General features: G+C 43.3%; 1 protein-coding gene across 2 annotated transcripts in view; it reads left to right on the plus strand.

Annotated features, from left to right (window-relative positions):
• Window positions 1-1352: 1352 nt before the first annotated feature.
• Window positions 1353-20238, plus strand: part of slit3 (slit homolog 3 (Drosophila)) — a 274061-nt gene continuing 255175 nt past the window's right edge. For both annotated transcript variants that reach the window (XR_011695745.1, XM_071529582.1), the window contains exons 1-2: window positions 1353-2054; window positions 19294-19365. Coding sequence is in view for 1 of the 2 variants with exons in the window: in XM_071529582.1 (XP_071385683.1) it covers window positions 1864-2054; window positions 19294-19365 (263 nt within the window). In the remaining variant the exon portion in view is untranslated. The remainder of the gene's footprint in view (window positions 2055-19293; window positions 19366-20238) is intronic.

Genomic DNA, 20238 nt, shown 5'->3' on the forward strand with positions numbered 1-20238 from the left:
TTAATGGGAAGTGAAATTATTTTATTACAACTGAGCTGATCAATCTCAGCTCGGAGTTAGATTGTGGAAGTTGTCTTCTCCACCAATAGAGGGCAGCAGCACTACTGCAACATGCAGAAGAGACTCCACTGTTCAGAATGGAGCCACACTGAGAAAGATACACAGGGTGGATTTACTGTTACCTGTACAGCCACCATGGTACAAGTCACACTTTTCACATACCTGCTGCACTGCTGTTACACTGTTGCTCCAACCCCCCAGGTGGAAAATATTTGGAAAATGAATACTATTAGTACTGACTGAGAGTAGATGCAGGATGAGTGGGGTCTTTGCAATGGCTCCAACAGTGTCCAGTATACATATATATCCAGTATATTGTGATAGTTTATATGGTCAAAATATGTTAATCTGTACTTTTTTTCTTAAATTTAATGAAAAAAGTGTTTAATCCAAGATTGGAAATTGGATTTATTATTGTGTTATTAACTGATGATGACTGCCAGTGAGTTCATGACATTTGTCAGAACAATGGAAAATAAAAGAAATCATGTTAAATTGATTTTGGACAGACTCTGACTGACCTGTCTGATAGCATTTTTGTGTAATCAGCTGACTATTAAAGCATTAAGCATTCAATTTGACACAGAGAGGCTCCAGTAGGACATGATAACTGGCCAACATTTGGAGAGAAGAGAGAGATTTTCCTGTTAAAAGACAACATGAGATAAGTAGTCCATGAGGAATATATGACCCATGGACTTCACCAGAGTTGTGGGGAAAATTCCCATCATAATTAGCTGTCATGGACTGAAAGTGCAGAATTTTATTCCTCTGTGTGGGAAAGTAGCCTGGTTTATACAGCAGAGCGTGTTTCTGCTGGGAAGATAAGGGACTGGTGAAAGTTGGTAGGGCTCTCTCTCTCTCTCTCTTCTCTCTCTCTCTCTCTCTCTCTCCTCTCTCTCTCTCTCTCTCTCTCTCTCCCTCTCTCTTTTTGGTGAGTGACATCAACAGATAGGGAGAGAGAGAGGGAGAGAGAGAGAGAGAGAGAGAGAGAGAGAAAGAGAGAGAGAGGGGGAGAGAGAGGGGGACAGACAAACAGAGAGACAGAAAAAGAGAGAAAAAGAGAGAGGGAGTTTGTGTGTGACAGACAGAAACAGAGAGAGAGCGAGAGAGAGAGAGAGAGGGAGAGAGAGAGAGAGAGAGAGAGAGAGAATTTTGGGGGAGACCAAAGTACAAATCTGTCTGCCTCACTCTCACAACCTCCAGGCGTACCAGTCTGTGTTGCGCCTCTGCTCTCTCAACTTTTCTGATTACAACTCCTCTGCACCTCTTGCTTTTCATTCCTTGGCAGTGGAGTGATGTTCCCTAGAAGGAGGTTACACCCCAGCTGAACATTTTTCACCTTGGAAAGTTTAGGCGTCAGGCTGATAACTTCTTCTTTTTTTGAGAGTTTCTGAATGGGGACTTTTTGGGGAGACTTTTACGCACCGAGTTGAGTGACGCACGGCTAAATTTGTGAAAAAACTGTTTTTCCCCCCTGCAAGTTCCACATCAAAATCCTCATTTTTCTTCCTTTTCTTCCCTTTCTTCAATGGCAAGGGAGCGTTTTAAGGAGATTCCGACTGATCGACTCTCTTGAGGGAAAACTTTGGTGAACTTTTGCAACTGCGAACTTAATTTGATTTCGGCTCTCCATTTCACATTCCCATCACTTCTTTTTTCTCATTTTGTAACACAGTTGAACGACCTCTCTCTTTACTTTTTTTTTTTTTTTTATCGGGATCCTTACTTCCACAAGGTTTTATTCTCCCCCGCGGATTTTCACTTAACTTTGGTTTGGCAGGATTTGTTTTGGTGGATATCATGCCTCCGACCGGGCCGGGGAAGCGGGCTGCGCTGCGCCGGGTTTGGGCTCTGGTTCTCGGGTTGCTGCTGTGCGCTGCCTCGGTGGATGGATGCCCACACAAGTGCAGCTGCTCCGGGTCTCATGTGGACTGCCAGGGTCAGGGGTTTAGGACCGTGCCCAAAGGAATACCGAGGAACGCCGAGCGCCTGTAAGTGTGGTTTTTATTAGAGTTTGGACAAATCTTATTTTCCTCTCATCATCTGTCCTTTTACCTCTCCTCCCCCTAATGAGAAAATATTGCTTTAGGGACTCATAGTGTGCCCGTGGTACTTAATAGTGAGTTTATAGTGACCTTTTGGTACTTTGTGGTGTGTTTTTGTTTTTATAAATCTCCTATGATATCACTATAATATTCCTACAATATTCATATGGACACTTATAGTTTTGCTGTCGAAATTGTATAGAAGGCTATCTTTCTTAAATATAATAGTTCTTTTGAAGAGCTGCGTTTTCAGGTGATGGGATTGCTGTAAGCTGTGAAAAGGCTTTTTATTTGAAATGTGTCGATAATAGCCTACCAAAGCCAGATTTAAAACTACTCTTAAACTACTATTAAAACTACTCAGTGATAGAAATGAGTTTTGACGCCTCCAGTCACCTGCCCCGACGCTTTTCATTACCGGTGTTACACCGAATTTGGTGACCCATCAGATTCTGTGACCTGCCCTGATATTCTTTCCCTAACCCCAACCGTCTCACTCCTCATGCCAAAACCTAACCAACCTAACCAACACTGCAGGTCACACAGTCTGATGGGTCACCAAATACGGTAGAACACCTGGAATCAATAGATTGACAAGAGAAATTTCAGCTGTTTCAACCGTTACATCAGCACTATTACTGCGTACGCTTTTATCATCAGGTTGCAATCTTTTCCCGCAATGGTTTAGTCATCAGTGATGCAGCGGTAAATAAAACGGTGTTTAAACTCTGACCTCCTGGCACTGATCATCAGAAAGCAAACAGCCACCAAAATAAACAAAAATCAATTATATTGTCAGAAAACATTTAACATTCAAACATTCAGCGTTTTTCTTTTCCCTTAAACGACCCCATCCCCATGTAGGCTAACTTACAAAAAGTTTGATACTACTTAGTGAGGTTATATAGCCTACTTTAAATTTCCATCATAAAGATTTGATTCATATAAAAAGGATAAACTGGGTTAAAGTCTGTTCTGCAAATGAAAAGGAGGGAAAGTGAGTTTCGGTGGGGTTTCCCTCCACAACATACATGGTACCAGAGATAGTTTAGGAGTCTGGATGTACTGTGCCGACTGTCCAATAACTTTCAATGGCCATTAGGCTGATAGGTGGGGATACATACCCTCCATCACACCACTATTGCCTGTATATGCAGAACAACCTGAAGGCGCAGAGGAGAAGCTACAAATGTGCCTTGGTGACTGAAATCACAGAGCCACTCAGTTTAGCAGATTAATCACTGAACTGTTTGTGTTTTTGGTGAAATTTACATGATTCACCTCAATAGTTTAAAAGATTCAGTCCTCCAAAATGAGCTATAATATAATACTGAATGGAAACTGTTAAGGAAACTGTTGAAGCAGCTTTCAAGTAGAGAGGTCATTCAAGTTTTTCCAAAAGTAAATCTAGAAGAAGCAGCACTCTCTGAATCTTAGTGTTTCCCCCTCACTCACTGTGGAGGAAGACGAACAATTCTGGACAGTTGGGACTGAATCCTCAATAACTGGTCTAAAACATGATAGACAGTGATTGGATTCTCAACAAATACTCCTCTTAGATTACTAAAGGGCTTCTTTTTCTTTTTTCTTTTTTTTTTTAAAACAGAATAAATGTTTCTTTGCATTTCGTGCTTCATTCCTCCTCAACCAACGGAACCTGGTGAGAGTTAGCAGCAAATGACATTCACTCCTCAGGCGGAGAGAGACAGGCCCCTTAAAAACTGCTGCCACCTCATGCCTGATGTTGACACGTATGCACGCGTGCAACCACACACACACACACAACACACACACACACACACACACACATCTACCTATGCTGTTAAGGTATGGAAGCCATTATGCGTGATAACGGAGCGGCTTAAAACCCTGCAGGGGATCAACAACAGACCTAACCCTGAGACAACAAACACAATCAGTAGGCTACAGAGGGAGGGAGGGCGAGTGTGTGTGGTGTGTGTGTGTGTGTGTGTTTGTGTGTGTGTGTGTGTGTGTGTGTGTTTGTGAGTGTATACGGGTGGTATGAGCAAGTGATTGGCATGTGTGTGCATATGTACTTTTGCATGCGTGTGTCTGTACCTGTGTACGTTTTTGCGTCTTTGTGCATGCATGTATGTGTTCATGATTGTGATTGTGTTTCTTGGCGTGTGTGTGTGCGTGTGTGTGTGTGTGTGTGTGTGTGTGTGTGTGTGAGCCACGCACACAAACCCCGTTCCTCCTCCACCCCACCGGGCTGCTGTGACCTCCCAGGACCTGTTGGCTTTTACACAGCAATCCCCCCAAGACATTTACACCCTAGGAAAATAAATAATTAGAGCGGGCTGTGATGGGGAGGCGGGATAAGGGGGTCCCCTGCCTCTCGCTGGGGTCCCCGGGGTGGAATATTTGGGGTAGCAGCGCCCCCCCCCCTCCCTCCCCCACCCCCTCTCTCCAGAAACTATGTGTTTATGTTTCCCTGATTTATCCAGGTCAGTGTTTCAGCTGTGACTTTGGCCAAGAGTTGCTCTTTTTCTCCCTTCCTCTCTCTCTCTCTCTCTCTCTCTCTCCCTCTCTCGCTCTCTCTCTCCAGATATATTTTAGGGAGTGAGAGATGGGAAACATTAAAATGGATGAGATTCCAGCTTTAAAGGTTATGACAGATGGGGAAACTTTTTAAGCAAGAGAGATGAGCAGTGTTGTCTTGAGTAGAGATTCTGGTTTGGCAACTGGGACAAAATCCATGTGGATAACAAATTCTAAGAAGAAAAGTGCCATGAAAAACTGCTGTTGGTTAAACTTGTTGGTAAAAAAACGCTCATCTGCATTGCGTCTATCTTATAAATCAATTTGTGAAAAAATTGTTCCTTAACGTTATCATTCAGTACTAGGATTAAGTCTGAATAAATGTTTCCTATTGCACTTTAAAAAGTATCATAATTTGTTTTCATTTTGTGCTATCAATCATTCTGTAAGAGTAGGTGTATCTCATTTATGAATTAAACTCCTCAAAAGTTCCCTGTGTGTTATGGCCAGGAGAAGAGGGGGATGTGGAACATTGAATTTCTTTTTAAAGATTCATATATTCATCATTTCTTGGCCACTAATAGTTTTGAGCCCGTCAGTTTGAGTTGTTGGTTTTATGATAATATTTAACTGGCATTTTGTTAAGAATGTAGCCCGTCAATGTGAGGGCAGCAAAACAACTAGACTCTTTTTATGGTAATGAGGACTGGCAACGGGCATTAAATTGAGCCGCCGAGTCAAGAACATATTCAAATTTATTGATTCATTTCATTCAAATGATTCCTGGCAACAAGATGTTCCAATATGACTAAAGCAATGCAACGTTTGCAGGTTGAGGCAACTGCTTGGGCAGTGGTGCGCATCGAGTTTCCCAGCTTAGCACTGCGCTTGGACTCATAGACTTACTATGACCGAAACACTGAAATGGGTGCAACTCTTTAAAGGAAAAATCCACCCTGTATTTTTCATCTCTGGGCCCATTTTGTTTGGTGGTGTGTTTTTCTTATTCCCATGGTTAACTGGCCAACTGTAGACAATGTCACATCACACTGAGGTTCTTCCAGCTCAGCTACAAGTTTGATAGCAGAACATTTTTCATCTTTCTAAAACATCAACGGTAAATGTCAAGTTTTGATGTCAGTTGCTGCTCTCTTCTTGTGTTGCTGTCACTATCGCTATCGCTCTCTCCACCTACACATATAACCCACAGCTGAATGCAACACATTCACGCCTCTTCTTTGGGCGCTGTTGAAAGGCATTCTGGGAAATATAGGAAATGACTAACTGAAGTAGAAGTAGACGAGGCAGCCTGAGGGGAAAGTGGGTACATCAAAAAAGTAAATTACAACACTTCATAACAAAATATCTCCTGGAAGGTATCAAACATCACAGATTGAAGATATCTAACTGTAAGAGTATCTGAGGGTGGATTTTTCCTTTAAGTTAGGCCCTGTTTACTCTTTTTATTGTATACAGTATCTAAGTTTGAATCCAGTAAAGGTCTGCCACCTCTGGAAGTGAAGGGTGAGAGCGACATTCAGTGCCTACATGTTGTAACCATAGAGCGAATCTCTCTTCAAAAGCCACAGTTTTCTTCACTATTGTAAACAAGGCCTTTGGAAAGGTCAACAAGAGCAAAGCTGTGTGGGCCTCAACTGTTCACTTCCCGCCGAATAAACACACACACACACACACACACACACACACACTCTCACTCACACTCACAGGCGGTCTTGCAGATTACCTCAGGCCAGTCAGTGCCGTAATGTCCTCCTTGGGAAGCCACTTGAGACCTCATTTGCATCTAATTTGAGTGGAGGGTTTTGGGAGGGGGGGAGGCTTAACAGGCTTAACGAGGCTGGATAAAATGAATTGGAAAACAGGGACGGCTTTTCTCTCCCAGGCCCAATTCACACCTGCCCTAGAGGGACCACGTAGACACACACACACATACACACACACACACACACACACACACACACACACCCTGGAGTGTTGATTTTTAGAGCTGTGAATTCCAAACTGTTTTCCCAACCGCTACAAAACCTCAAAAGCTGAAAACTCTGTTGGGGGTTTTCAATTGGTTGTGCTGCAATCAGGAAATTTCTGTGTGTCTGCGTGTGTGTGTTTGTGCACGTGTGCGTGTGTGTATATGTGTGTGTGATTGTGCGTGATTGCAAGTCTATGCATGTGTGTGTTTGTGTGTGTAAATGCATTTCTGTGTGTGTGTTAGTTATCCCCATCAAGGTTTATATGGGTATACGATGTGTGCTCACACCTGTGCACATCTGTGCGTTTGTGTGTGTGTGTGTGTGTGTGAGTGTGTGTGTGTGTGTGTGAGCGTGCACAGTGCAGTTGAATGAGTTCACTGCTGGAAGCGGCTAGCTCCCTGAGCCAACTTTACACAAACTAATTCTGATTTTAACAGCCTATTTTTCTGTTCCCTCCCTAGCAGCACTTTGAGGAAGTTTTGGCAGGTTTTTTACGAGCAACACCTTCTCTACTTTCTCCAGCCTAGTCTGGCACTTTCTCTCCGTCTTTCTTTTTCTTTCTCTTCCCAACTCATTTTTTTTCATCTATGACCTCTCTTTCTTCCTCGTTCTCCCCTCTTCCTTTCACTCTGCATCTTACGCTCTCTCTCCCCGTGCCTCTACCCTCTCTACCTCGCTTTCTCCCTCTTCCATCTTTTTCTCATCTCTTCCTCTCTTCTTCTCCTTTGTCTTGCTGTCTGTGCCTGTCTGTCTTTCTTTATTTCTTTCTTTCTTGCTTTCTTTCTTTCTTTCTTGCTTTCTTGCTTTCTTTCTTGCTTGCTTTCTTTCTTTCTTCCTCCCTCTTGCTCTCCCTTCCTCTGTTCTTTTCTCACCCTTGCCTCCCTCCAGTTTCTGTACTGTCCTCTCTCCCTGTTTCTCCCTCTCTCTCACACCCATTCTACCTCCTACCTCTCTCCACCTCCCTCTCTTCACCCCCCCCCCCCCCCCACACACACACACACACACACACACACACATACACACACCTTCAGTTTGCCAGCAGCATCTCTCCAGTCGAGTTTTCACAGCTCCCACTTCCCCTCTGCTTGCCAACCTACCACGGTGCGCACAACAGTAGGAAACTGCCGCTATGTGTGTGTGTGCAAGCATGCATGACTGTGTGTGTGTATGTGTGTGAATGTGGCATAAACACAACAATGCATACACACACATTCCAGCCTCTGCTTCTGGCTCTTATCAAAGCTTGGTGTTGATTGGTCAATGGACGCTCAAACCACCACACCCTCAGCTATGGAACAGCATTCCATGGTGGGATTGGAATCTGTGTGTGTGTATGTGCGTGTGTGTGTGTGTGTGTGCACGCGTTTGGACTCTTGCTAACCTGTGAATGTAGCGGAGGAGCTAATTTGTGTTGACATAGTTCTCGTCCCCTAAATTCACAATAATTTGACTGTATCAAGAACAATCTGTAAGCACTGAAATACTGATGTGTTCACCTCAGTGTTGGTCCAGCTCCCCATACAGACAGCGTTGGCCTGTTCTTTTGAAGTCAATGCAAATAATACTGTGTTGTATACAATGGGTAGCTTCAGCCAAGCAATCTGATTAGTTCCAACCATGCTGATAATTCCCATGAAGCACAGCAAGCCTTGCTTTATTGGTTGCTTTGCCAACTTTTGTGGAAACCAGGGAGCTAATTAGCAATCTTTCTTGTTTTGAACTCTTTTTATTCCTGTGCATGTAGACTACTTTGAAGAAAACATCAGTCAGTACACATGATTTGGTAACTGTTGAATAAAAGCCATAATTCCCTCAAGGGTGTTTCTTCTGTGATTGTGGGTATAACGGTGATGCAAAGGATCTGAGGCACAGCCGAGTGTTATTGCTATATTCTAGACGAGTCTTCAGCAAGAAATAAAGACCACATTGAGCTCGCTGTTTTCTACCAACCTCTTAATGTCACGGATATCATCTGCGGCCGTTTTGTGGTAAACATTTTGTGCCCTTCCTACTAAGTTTGATTCAATTATGGGATGCCAAATGGCACGGGTGAGGGTAACCGATATTTAGGCTCCTACTTGTAGGTCAGTGGGTGATCTTCTCATCGCCAAGTGTCTCCAGCATGTGGTCAGTTGACCTTTCTATATAATGACTTTCAGTCTGCCAAACAGCCAGCCAGCTGGCACTCACAGTGGGCACTGCCCTTCTGGGAAACGGAGCAGGCTGTATGCCACATTAAAACACACACACACACACACACACACACACACATACACACACAAATGGGCACAAAGGCACACATAAACAAAATTCATATATACACACAGGCATGCATATGAAAACTGGCACACAAAACTGCACATTTACAACAAGGCGCACACATGCACACACACACACACAAAAATGCACACTTACAACCAGGCACATACACACATGAAGACACACACACATGCACACACACACAGGCACGCACACAAATAGGTACAAAGGCACACATAAACAAAATAAAAACATACACGCAGGCATGGAAACGCATGCCTTGGAAAACGAATGCACACAGGCACACGCATACGCATAGTCACAGCCGGTCATGTACAGGCGCACACACACACACACACACACACACACACACATGCACACATCCACTTGCAAGTTTTCATCAGATTAAACATGCAATCGGCCGTAGATGGAAACTGTGACATATAACGAGAGCGAGATTCAGAGATTCAGAGAAATTCAGGCAGTGAAAGCACCCCAAGTCACGAATGACCTTCCTCCATTTTCTGCCGACACAGAAGTCCTCAGACCCGGTCAAAGAGTGTGTGTCATACTTGAACGCCAGTCTGGGTTTGTGTGTGTGTGTGTGTGTGTGTGTGTGTGTGTGTGTGTGTGTGTGTGTGCGTGCTGTATGCGTGCTGGAGTCGTTTGATGTTAACAAGCTATGCCACTGTTTTGTTAGGCCACTGTCACCAAAGCAACACATTATAGGCCTTGTGCAGAGACTTTCTGCTGTGTGTGTGCATGCGTTTCTACGCGTGTGTGCGTGTGTGTATGGATGTTTGTGTTTATGCATGTGCACGTGTGAGTGTGTCAATGCATATGTGTGTATGTGAGTGCAACTTACACAGTGATTTTCCCTTCTCATCCCAATGTTCAGCTCAGCTCGATGTGACAGAGTGTTTATGTTGAGCTGGAAGCTTATGGAGAACTTGGTCACTGCGCTGTGCGTGTGTGTGTGCGCGTGTGTGTGTGTGAGAGAGAGAGAGAGAGAGAGAGAGAGAGAGAGAGAGAGAATGAAAGAGGTCTCATAACACTGGGTTGCAGTTAGCAACCCTGTAAACAAAGTAAAAGAGCCAGGAAATCTCTTCCTCTCTTTCTCCCTCGGTCCCTCTCTCTTTATTTCTCTATCTCTCACTCTACACCTCTCGCGTTCGATATCTCTTGCTTTTTTTTTTTGTCACTTTCTCTCTCCCCTAATCTGTTGCCCCACTCTGTCTCTCTCTCTCAGTCTCTCATCCATCTTAACCTCCTTCTCTCTCATTCTCTTATCCTCTCTTTCTCTCGGACTCGTTCTGTGCTGAGGAAGGAGCCCTTGTTCTTGTCAAGTGGCCTCTCAGCAGCCAAATTACCCCCCCCCTTCTCATTCACTTACAGCACAGCAGTAGTAAATCCAGAGAGAAGCAATGCAGCCCTATAAACTGCAGCAAGAGAAAGGAGCTAACCAAATACAGCTCTGGGTTACAACCCTTTTGGCTCGCGACCTCTAAAAGAAAGGGATGCTTGCAGGCGACTCCCTAATGTGGTCAAGCCTGCACTGCATGGTTAACAGTGACACCAAACTATGAATTTCCTGAGGTTGAGAGGCATTAAAATTGAGTAGGGCAGTATGAGGGAGAGAGAAATAGAGAGACAGACGGAGAAATAGAGGTTGACAGAGGGAAAACAAGGCAGCAGGAAACGTATCACCCCCCCCCCCCATGAACGATGCAGTCCCCTCCTGGGCCAATCTGTAACAAATATGTCACCCTGTGTTGACCTGTAATTGGAGCGTCCCCATAGGCCAATCAGTGCAGTTTTGAAAATGCTGGAACACAGTGTGGAGATGCATCATTCCCCCAAGTTTCATCCCCCCCAGGTTTCATCTAAATCCGATCGGCAGAATATTGAGATATTGAACGTGAAGGACGGACGGACGAGCAAACGAGCAGACGGAGACCGATCCACAGTCCAGTCCACATTGCGGGGCAGGAAGAGAGAGTGATAGACAAGAAGAGATGAGGAGATGGAGAGAGAGGAGAGAGACAAGAAGAGATCAAAAGATGGAAAGAGATGGATAGGCAGAGAGATGAAGAAAGACAGGAAAACACAGGCAGAAAGCAAGAATTAGAATGTATTAGAGTTAGAGTGTAGAAAGTGAGAGGCAGAGAATGGCAAAATACAAAAATGATAATATGTGAGAACGAGAGGAAGACAAAGAGTCTCTTCTACTCTCTTCCCCAACTGTTCCTCTTTTCTTCTCTCCTCTCCTTCATCTCCACTCGTCACATTGTGGGAAAAAACTTTTTGTTTAGTTTCCCAAATATGCCTTGTTAGCATTGTTAGCGTTCTTCACTGAAACAGTGTCACAGCTAGCTGCACGCTTGTACAAATAGAGAAACTTTTTTTTTTTTTTTTCTCCTTCTTCTTTCCCGCAGCGACAAATGTGTGTTGTGGAAAAATGACCCGACTGAAATGCAACATGTCACAGCGTCTCTTTAAAGTGTCAGAAAGCGGAGTCTTGTTTGTGAGAAACGCAGCCTGTAAAGCCGGAAAAAGGCTTCAAACAGTCAAACTACGAGAGCGACAGACAGATCGGTGTCTTGATGTGTGTTTGCCAGCGTTGTGTAACGGCAGTAAAGGCATTCACACCAGGCAAACCTTTTGTCTTCCCTACAGATGTGTTTGTCCTCAGCAGTGTTTGCACCAGAGAAATGTTTGTCTCCGCTGTGTATATTCAACTGGGACTGAATGTAATGGCTGTCTGTAAATATAGGCTTGATATGATATAGGCTTGTCACACTGTGATGGTGGGAGGTAGTCACTTTTTGAATTAGCTTTTACTGAACTAGCTTTAATTTTATTTTATTATATTTTAACAGACAACATACAGTTTATCCAAATTATTTATGTCTGTAGATGTGTGTGTTGCTGGAAAAGATTATAGGTGCTTGATATCTGTTTTCTCATAGAGACAGAGAGAGAAAAAAAAAGGAGAGACAAAGTCAGAGAGAGAGAGAGACAAATAGAGCAGGAGAAGAGTCATGTGTCACTTAGACAGTCCCCGCTATTTTATCCCTGGCTGGGTCAAATGGAGAGAGGAAAAAAAAAAGGTGACAGGATAAATGACAGGAATGAACAGATCCAGTGTTGGAGGCAGGAGACGGAGGGTGCAGTGGGCCGGGGAAAATGGAGGAGAAACGAAAAGAGTGGAGTCCAGAGAGAGAGAGAGAGAGAGAGAGAGAGCATGAGTGATTCAGAGAAAGAGAGAGAGAGAGAGAGAGAGAGACAGTTGACGCTGGAAACCACCTCTACTCCTGATAAGAGCCTTAGAAAAACACCACTCAGATGTCTGCAAGGGTGTGTGTGTGTGTCTGTGTGTGTGTGTGTGTGTGTGTGTGTGTGTGCTTGCTTGCATGCACTGTGTGTCTCCTTGTGTGCACGTGTTCTTAAGCGTGCACGTGTTCTCTCCTGTGTGTTCTTGTGTATGCGCAACTGTGCACAGATGCTTGTATGAGTGTGTGTCGAAAGCACATGTACCTTCTTGTGTGTGTGCGTGTGTGTGTGTGTGTGTGATTGCTTGTTCTCATGTGTGCACGTGTTCTCGAGTGATTGTGTGTCTGTGTGTGTTCTTGTTTGATTATTTTCATTTGTACACAGGCCTTCCTGTGTTCATGAGAGATCTTTTGTGTGTGTGTGTGTGTGTGTGTGTGTGTGTGTGTGTGTGTGTGTGATGTCAACGCCCAAACACTCCTAGTGATGATCGCTGTGTCTCCCAGGGAGCCGTTCTGTAAGAGGAGAGAGTTCACTTCCTATTAACATCAGTGTGACTGTGATTCAACACAGCAGTAAACGATCTGACAGGAGACCAAATGTTCCACAAAAAAAAAAGAATTTTCCAAAACCGTTCAGAATAATGGCAGATATGTAGATGTACAGCAAATGGAGACAGGGACGGAATATGTCTGACTTTCGAATGCTTTCCATGATGACATGTTTCGATTTTGGAATTTACATTGTTTATATGTCATACAGTAGTTTATACAGAGATTATACTATTAAACAGGATAATATGGGAACATGGAATTGTATATTCTGCTTTTTACGTCTTGATAAAGGTCAAGGCCGAAATGTGCTTTGTACATTTTTCACACTTTTGACTGAAGAAGCCAGACTAGACTAGACTAAAGGTGTTTAAACTTCATGAAGAGTGCCATGGATTTGCTTTCTTTCCTGATTATACAATTATCTCTATTTTTATGATTCTATTATATATACAGTACTGTGCAAAAGGCACCCTAGCTGTTTTATATAAAATGTATCTTTGATGTTTATTTGTTCTGCATTAGTGTGTCAGTAGACTGCTCTTTGTAGTACATTTCTTTGATATGGATGGAGAAACTTTTAATTTCATTATTTTTGAAAGCATCTTTGCTTAATGGATGTTTTTTTTACATGTGCCTAAGACTTTTGCACAGTACTGTATATATTTTATCACTTTATTTCCATGTTTCAAAACTAAATTAAATTGCAAGAAACAGAGTAAAATAACTTTTCAGTTAGTTCACACATGCATAATCAGAGTAGAATAAATTCAGTACATGCAACACAACGCATCTGATACTAAATGATGCCTAACCCATTGGACACATTAAGTCTGATCGAGGGGTCGTGCCTCGCCCCAACATTTGAACTGGCTGGATAGCAGCTACACCAAATGCTAATTCTGAAGCAGCTTGTTCCCTGCCTTCCCTGACTCTGGTGACAGATGACAGTCTATAGAGTGTGGAGCTCAGAGAGAGAGAGAGGAAGAAGGCAATTAGGATTCCTGGCGTAACTGGGAGGTTTTGAGAGCGAAATTGAGCATACCTATCTTAGAGAGAGGGAGGGAGGGAGGGATGGAGGGCAAGAAAGAAGGAATGAGAAAGTGTAGGAGTGAACAAGAGCTTTGGGGAAAATAACAGGAGATTAGGGCAGGAAGCGAACGCATTGGGAAACGAAGCGTTGGACTGGGAACGACAAAGGATGAAAGAAAAGGGAAAGGATGGAGGTCGAGAGAGATAAGGATACAGTGCATGAAAGAGCGAGAGAGAGGGAGATAGAGCGGACAGACAGACGAAAAGTCGCAGATATTGACATAGACAGAACAGAGAGAGAGGGAAAGTAGTTATTAATAAAGTTATTTTTCATCTCAGTGAGAAAATAGAGAGGAAAAGAGAGCGAGGCAGACCGAGAGAGAGGGAAAGGGAGACAGAGAGAAACCCGACTGACCGGTCAACCAACCAACTGACTTGTCAAACATTTAACTTATGTATTTTCATAATATTTCATCATTTACCACAGGGCCGGTCGGTCAGTCCCCCTCTTCATTCCAGGAAAAGCCCATGAGAGTCTTTGTCACCTGATCTGTCATTTGTTTAACATTCCTGCCTAATAGTTATTTTTTCTGTGTCTCTGTGGTGTAGCCAACCAATAAAGCTGTGCTGTAAGTGAATTAGCCCCCCCCCACACACACCCCAAGTGTGTATGTGGGTTTGTGCGTGTGTGTGTGTGTGTGTGTGTGTGTGTGTGTGTGTGTAAAGTCAACCGGTCTGTCGGCCCAAGGCAGCCAGACGATAAGGTTCACTGGTTTCAATGGTCTGGGGTGAGATGGAGTGGGGTGGTGTCTGTCTGTGCTTTTGTGTATTTGCGTGTGTGTGTGTATGTGTGTGTGTATGTATATGTGTGTGTGTGTGTGTGTGTGTGTGTGGATGGTATTATAATTCCCTGAACACCTGCTGTTTGCATTCCCATCTTATCCCCTTCTCGCAAACACAGACACACACACACACACACACACACACAGACACACACACACACACACACACACACCTTCCCTATGTCTGTAATGGAAACAAACAGTGGGCGGGGCATTGTCCTGAAGCCACTTGTTAATTCTCTGACAGCCAGCTGGTCAGTTAAAGCTGCTGCTGAGTGAAGCTTTACAGCTGGCTGGGATGAGCTTCACTGGACCAGGTGCATAAAAATGGCGGCCTGCTAGCTTGATGTCTTTCAGACCCTCCCAGCCCTTCCCACAATGCAACACACACTCAGTTCTTCGAAACTGGTGAGAGTAGATGGGCAGTTTCCATTCTACCATTCCATTTAAAGGCTAATCTTAATATCAGTCAGGCTGTAAAATCCACATCACAGTGTGACTGCCCATCACTTACTCCTCACTTATGCGTCTTTGCTTTAATTCCATTCCTCTCCCTCCATATCCATTAATAACCTACCATTTCTTTTGTGTATTTATTTAAGGATTTATGGACAGAGATGTAGTGGTGGACAAACACACCTAAACTCAGTTTACCCACCTTTTATTTACAGAATAAAGCTCACCCATTTTTTTAGGCTGTCATGAATATTTATCACATCCATGGTGAAACCTCAAGGAGAAGGCTTGTGCTCAAACAAGAGTAGAGTATCTTAAAAATGAAGGCAATCCATTGAAATGATTAAGTGCAACACCTCTCTATTCAAAACTGTCCTTTTATTAGAGTTCTGCATTAAAAATGTGATGTTTCCGTCATGAGGACCTTCATCAGACATTGGGCAAAATTGAAACAGTATGCACATAATGGCATTGGCATATTATTTATCTAAAGTATACATCATAGTAAGTAGTATTAAACTGATGAAAGTTATGTAAGGACAGGGTCTTTTAAGGGGAAAAATAATAAATTAATGCTTCTCGGAAAATATACTTGATTTTTGTTTAAATTGGTAGTTTGCCTCATGATGATCATCGACTGGATGTACTGTAGACCCAGTACATCACTGGGTCTACATTTCATTTGACGGCTTTATCGTTTAATTTCACTCGACATTTCGTCTTTGCTCTGGCAGCAGCCTCAACTCTAGAGTTGTGTTTCTCAGTTTTCAGGTTATGATGTTACATCCCTCTCCACCTGGCCCGGGATCCTTACTGTTTGTTTGACTCCACAGCGGTTTCCCTGGTGAGACCAGAAGTTTCCACTGTGAACAAGAGAGAGATGGAGATAAGGATGGAGAGATTAGGGGAGAAGGGAGAGAAAAAAAAGAGAAGGACAAGGGGAAAAAATGTAGCCAACTGTAAAATAGTGAAAGATTGAGATAAAAGAGGGGAGATTAGGGGAGAGAGAAAAAGAGAGGAAGGCGAAGAAAAAGAGTTTAGTCAACTGTGAAACAGTGAAAGATAAGACAGGAGAGATTGGGAGAGGGGGGACACTGTGAAAGGAGAGAGATTAGAGAGGAAAAGAAAGTGGAGAAGAAGGCTGGGAACACAGGAGTGAAGCTGGCTGTGAAACGCTGACAGATCGACATAAAAGAGCAGAGATTGGGAAAGAGTAGAGATTGAAGAGAGATGAAGGGAAGGAGAGGAGGAGGGAGAGAAAAATGGAAAAAGATTGGAGCCAACAGTGAAAAGATAACTGAAGAGAGACGGAAAGCGGGGAGGAAGATAGGGAGGAGAGGGAGTGATGGGGAGCAAGACTTGGAAAGAGTGAAAGATGACTTTATCCACAGTTCCTAGCCTAATGTCCAGTGTCAGAAGTTCTCTTCAAGTGTTCAATAATACAGATTGTCTGATGTCCCCGGTCCAGTAAGACGTTGACCTGGGCCAGTTGATTGGTCAGTTAGTGGCCCAATTGGACCAGTATCCCAAAAAGAGTTTCTCATCTTACTGTGTGCGACTTGTTTGATGGGTCGCTGTATTCTGACCAATTGTGTGCGGTTTGATTGCCTCTGAGTAGTAGTCTCTTGCTGTTACAGTAGGCAAATCATGTATTTTTTCTGCTCAGATATCATAACATTATGTCATTTTAATGAGTTAACATCATTAACTAGCAACCAATCATTAACTATCAAGCTTACTATTGACCCCAAGTATGAATGCAGCCGTTGCCCAAGCATTGTTTTTGAGACGTTTATTCTTGCAGCCTTTCAAATAAATCTGTAGAGAACTGGGAAGCTTTGAATGGCTGGAATCAACTTCTCGTCCATTTTACATTTGCCAGGCAGAACTATTGTTCATGAAACAAAGTCACATCGAGAAACAAGGAAGCATGCAAATCAGACTGGCTGTTGATGGCTGATGACTGTGAAAAATTCAGCCATCGCCAGTTTCTCTTGGCCGACAAACTTGTTGAGCGTTCACACATTTGCAGAGTTTCCCTGGTAGCTCAGCTCTAGAGGAAGTGAATGGACCACTGGTGACTTGTTGATCGTGTTGCTCACTGTGTGAACATACGATTACTAGTTCTCAACTCATGGTAAGCCTGTTATCTTTGCCTCTCTGCTCTGCCATTGGCCCACTCTCCTCTCTGTTGTGGGTTGAGTCAGATTGGATGCCACCTCAGACTTACTCAGAGACTCGTACAAATTGACGAGAAAAAGACTGTTTCTTTCATCGTGGAAGGAGTAGTTTCCTTGGGTTGAAAATGATCAATCAACCCCGTACCGTCTGTACCCCTTCCAAGTACGGCTTATCAAGCTGGCTCATCTTTTCAAGGCACTGGCAATTGCTGCGAACACATACTCAATGCCCATGACAAGAACCAGCAGCACCAAGCCTGCAGGTTGGCAAAGCCAGCTGACAACCTCTTATCAGGTCCAACTGATGTACTGTCAAGACACATGAATGGAGAGACTCAACAGCATCATGAATTTCCACACTAGATTCTGTTTTATTTTTTCATGTTACTACTGGTTACGTTTGAAGAAAAGCAAACCTGCAGCAAGGGCCAATTTATACCTGGGACCTTTACAGAGCTTTGACGTATTTTTGCTGTTTTATATTAGGAACTGTCAGTATCATACTTTTATTGTGTTTCATTTTTGCCTGCTGGGTCAGTGAAAATATATTTGGGGCAACTGTGACCTACTGGCCTGACTACTCTCTTCTATTCTAGCTCTACTTTAGGACACTGTCAAACTTTTATTCATGGTCATCTTCACCTATTCTGTTCTATTCTGTTTTTCATTTCAGATAGAGACCCAATAGGCCACAGATGCCTGCCTGAGTTTAGGTTTTGTCTTAGGGACGCCAATCTGAGAGGATCTTTGATGTTAGATGTGATTTAGTCCAGATTTCCATCACTGTCCATATTGTAGGGGAGACAACAGAGGGGCATTTCTGATCAGAAGAGTCCTCTAATACATCCTCTCACTGTGTGAATTTTTAAAGAATGAGGCAAGAGTGGGATTGAAACTACGCTTAATTTTGGTGGGGACCCCCTGGAGTCCTCCTCGGGACCCCTGGTGGACCCTGGACCCCACGTTGGGAACCGCTGCCCGAGCCCGCCCTACCCCTCTGTATCCCAGGCCGGGGTATGGCTCTTATTAGTGGCCCTTGCCATGGCAGCCTGGGGAAGCCTTTTGAAACCTAATATGGTCTTAAATCAGATTTATAAATGTTTAGGTGTATTATGAAAAACACACATGCAGGCCGCCTCGGCAAAACCAGGCCCTGTTTGTGTGTGTGTGTGTGTGTGTGTGTGTGTGTGTGCGTGTGTGTGTGAGAAAGAGAGAGGGAGAGAGGGAGAAAAAAAGCTTACTGTGAAATACAAAGAGAGGGAAAGAGAGAGTTGTGTGTGTTAGATAAGAAAGAAAATTGTGTGTGTATATGTGTGTGTGTGATTCTCTGTGTTTTCTCTTGTGTGTGTGTGTGTTTTTCCTTGCCCTAATTCCTCCAGTGCGACAGCGTTTCAATAAACAGCATAGCCGTATAACGGGGGCCAGTCTATACACACACACACTCAGTCAGTCAGTTCATATTGCAGTATGTATACATTGTGCACCCGTAGTTAAAACAGATTGAATGACAGCCAGGAAACATGATAAGCTTTTAAACTCTGATGATGGAAAGAAAAAATAATTTCACCCCACTTTTTCATTTTTTTTTTTTGCTGGAAAATTTGTTTCTCAATAATTCATAGCCGCAGGAGCTGTGTGTGTGTGTGTGTGTGCAGGCGTGTGTATGTGTGTGTGTGTGTGTGTGTGTGTGTGTGTGTGTATGTGTTGTCCTCAACGCATGAATGTGTTTGTGCTTGTAGGAGTGTATGTGTATTTTGGTTTGTGTTTGTTTGTGTGTGCATTCGCTGTGGGGCATTCTCACGCTCTGCCCTACTGCCACATTCACTAATTCTGCTGAGAGAGAACACACACACACACACACACACACACACACACACACACACACACACACATAAGCGAACACTCACTCTCGGCAGGTCTTCACTGTTATTAATTTCCTTTCCAGCCTTTTTAATTAGGAAATCCCATTGTATTAAGACACATTGGCAACAATATTAGCCTATATAACATACATGCCATTAAATAATACAGAACTGTACTGAAAGTTGATAATGATTCAAGTCAGGTTTGTAACCTTTCTCTCTCTCTCCGTTTCTCTGCAGGGATTTGAACAGAAACAACATCACCAGAATCACTAAGGTGGATTTCTCTGGCATCAAGAACCTCAGGATTCTGTAAGTGTTTCTCACACGGAGGCGGGGCTAAGAGGGGAAAACATGTTAGTGGTTTTTACACACTAAATTTACATCCACACTATGTATTTTTAGATCATCTGTGAACCAAATGTAAATATCTAATCTGTATTTTTGTCTCTGCTGTCTCCATGTCAATTTGTAAGAACTGCTAACTTGGCAATGCTAAAAGCAGTAAAGGCAGACTGCTGGCTAGTTAGTTGAACCATGCTCTTCTTTCTTCCTCCTTGTTGCGACTCATATTCCTTTCTTTACAAGGAATGCCATTAGCAAACAAACTGCCATGCTGGAGCAATTAGGGCAATGCTATATTTACCTAATAGGTCTGTATATGGCTATAGGGGAAACAAGTCTCTATAAAATAAACTTTCCCACCGTAATGAGGGAGTTCAGGGCAAAAGAGAATGCAAGTGTCCTATCCCGAGAGTGAAATGTTGTAATTACTGAATATTTACAAGGTTAAATAATAGAGTAATCGCGAGCTGACATGCCAGTAACAAGCAGCGAGACTCCCATTTTTTTAAACAAGCAACACGACATCAAGATGTTACAATGGTGCGGATATGTAGATACACGGGGGAGAATGTGGAGGTTAAACTGCTGTAATTGCTGGACATTTACAAGTGAGAAATTATGAGTCATTGTTAATACTAAGCAGTAAAAGGAAAGATAATACAACTCAATAACTGCAGATGATGATAAAACCTCCCATGTCTCTCTGAGCAACAGTAAGGGAATGCTGAATATTCACATTGTGGGATAGTTGGATATTAGTGACTTAAATCACAAAATGGGGCTGCAACAGAGAAGAGCGTCCCATCCCCTCTAATTGAGATGTTGTAGATTCCCCATATT

Source organism: Centroberyx affinis, unplaced genomic scaffold (assembly GCF_046629955.1).
Source record: "Centroberyx affinis isolate AG114_WGS23_722 - 3 ecotype Tasmania unplaced genomic scaffold, CSIRO-AGI_Caff_v1 ptg001803l_1, whole genome shotgun sequence".
Lineage (NCBI taxonomy): Eukaryota > Metazoa > Chordata > Actinopteri > Beryciformes > Berycidae > Centroberyx > Centroberyx affinis.